Raw genomic sequence first — 1,583 nt, 5'->3', positions numbered from 1 at the left:
CCGAGTCGTTTCAACATAACTTTAGCTTGGATCTGCGCCTTTTTCTTCTCTTCATATGTCGGGTCCATCTTCTTGAGGATCCAGCTGAAGGTCACATAGACAGCGGCGAAAGAACAGCAGGTGGCCACCACTTTGATGAATATATGTTCGGCCTTCAGGCCCGTGCTCGACTCCAACTTTGATATCAGCTTGGCAAAGATCGAACTCACCGGTCCATCGCCCGCCTTCCATAGCGATTTCGTGCTCACATTTTTCAAGGCTGGGGTCACCTCTTCACACATTTTGCCTGGGGCAAAAAGCAGTGAATTAGTCATCGCTTCACAAACAATATTGATCATATGTGTATATATACATATATAGTGGTATATATATAGGTATATATATGTCTCTCTCGTAATGTTTTAACAGGAAGTCAGGCTTAGACAGGCAGAAATCAGTCACTGAAGAAACTCTCCTCCCCTTCTTCCTCTCAAATGATGTTACTTCCACTCCTACTTCTCCTCCGGTCTCTTTCCTTACGTTTCTTTCTCTTCTTCCCTTCACTCTTCTCCCACTTCCTGTCTTTATCACTCCAATGTCCTTCGCCACTCACGCCACTCCTCTTTCCCTCTCTCTTTATCATTCTTTCCTTTTTCTCGCACCCTCTCTCTGCTTGTCACTATTTCACACCAGACTTCATACGCAGAAGAGCGACATGTTTTACTCTGCCAAACAAGAGTTATGCCCCCTCTTTCCAAACCCTGCTTGGAAAAACCCACTTTCACTTTGCACAAACTACTGCGCACATTAATCATTTCCTAGAAAACACTCACATTTTCCTATCACTACAACTTTTCTGGTTTACCTACGCAACCGTGTCCTTCAACCGACTTTGTTGCCTCTTGGCTTCCCAGAAAATGGATATTTTTCTATGAAATTTTCTACAAATACCTTTCAGAGGGTGGAAATTACGATTATATTAAAATTTAATCTGAAACCATTTTTTTCAGAGGGTGAGGAAAGGTGTTTCGGGATGAGTACATTCTTTTCTTTTATATGTTTCAGTCATTTGACTGTGGCCATGCTAGAGCACTGCCTTTAGTCATCATCATCATCATCGTTCAACGTCCACTTTCCATGCTAGCATGGGTTGAACGATTTGACTAAGGACTAGTGAAACCAGATGGCAACACCAGGCTCCAATCCTGATTTGGCAGAGTTTCTACAGCTGGATGCCCTTCCTAACGCCAACCACTCCGAGAATGTAGTGGGTGCTTTTACGTGCCACCAGCACGAGGGCCAGTCAGGCGGAACTGGCGACGGCCACGCTCGAAATGTTGTGCTTTACGTGCCACCTGCACAGGAGCCAGTCCAGCGGCACTGGCAACGATCTCACTCGAATGTCTTTTCACGTGCCACTTGCACAAGTGCCGCCAGGAAGGCGACGAACGATCTTGCACGAATGTCTTTTCCCGTGCCACAATATTTTTCAAGCAATAAACAATTTTCCTCAAAACAATGATATAATTTGTCAACTTGGAACTTATTGCAAAGCTTCATGATAAACAACATTTTTGTCTCCCCATTCAGGGCTTAGTATAATT

General features: G+C 44.2%; 1 protein-coding gene across 1 annotated transcript in view; it reads right to left on the bottom strand.

Annotated features, from left to right (window-relative positions):
* LOC106883710 (outer mitochondrial transmembrane helix translocase) overlaps positions 1-533 on the bottom strand; it is a 3,211-nt gene extending 2,678 nt beyond the window's left edge. The window contains exon 1 of the mRNA XM_014934820.3: positions 1-533. This exon is cut by the window's left edge and continues 2,678 nt beyond it. Coding sequence (XP_014790306.1) covers positions 1-338 — 338 coding nt within the window. The 5' untranslated portion in view covers positions 339-533.
* Positions 534-1,583: the final 1,050 nt, after the last annotated feature.

The sequence above is a fragment of the Octopus bimaculoides genome, chromosome 30, assembly GCF_046866305.1.
Source record: "Octopus bimaculoides isolate indiv1 chromosome 30, ASM4686630v1, whole genome shotgun sequence".
Taxonomy (NCBI): domain Eukaryota; kingdom Metazoa; phylum Mollusca; class Cephalopoda; order Octopoda; family Octopodidae; genus Octopus; species Octopus bimaculoides.
This window is presented reverse-complemented; position numbering and strand designations above follow the sequence as displayed.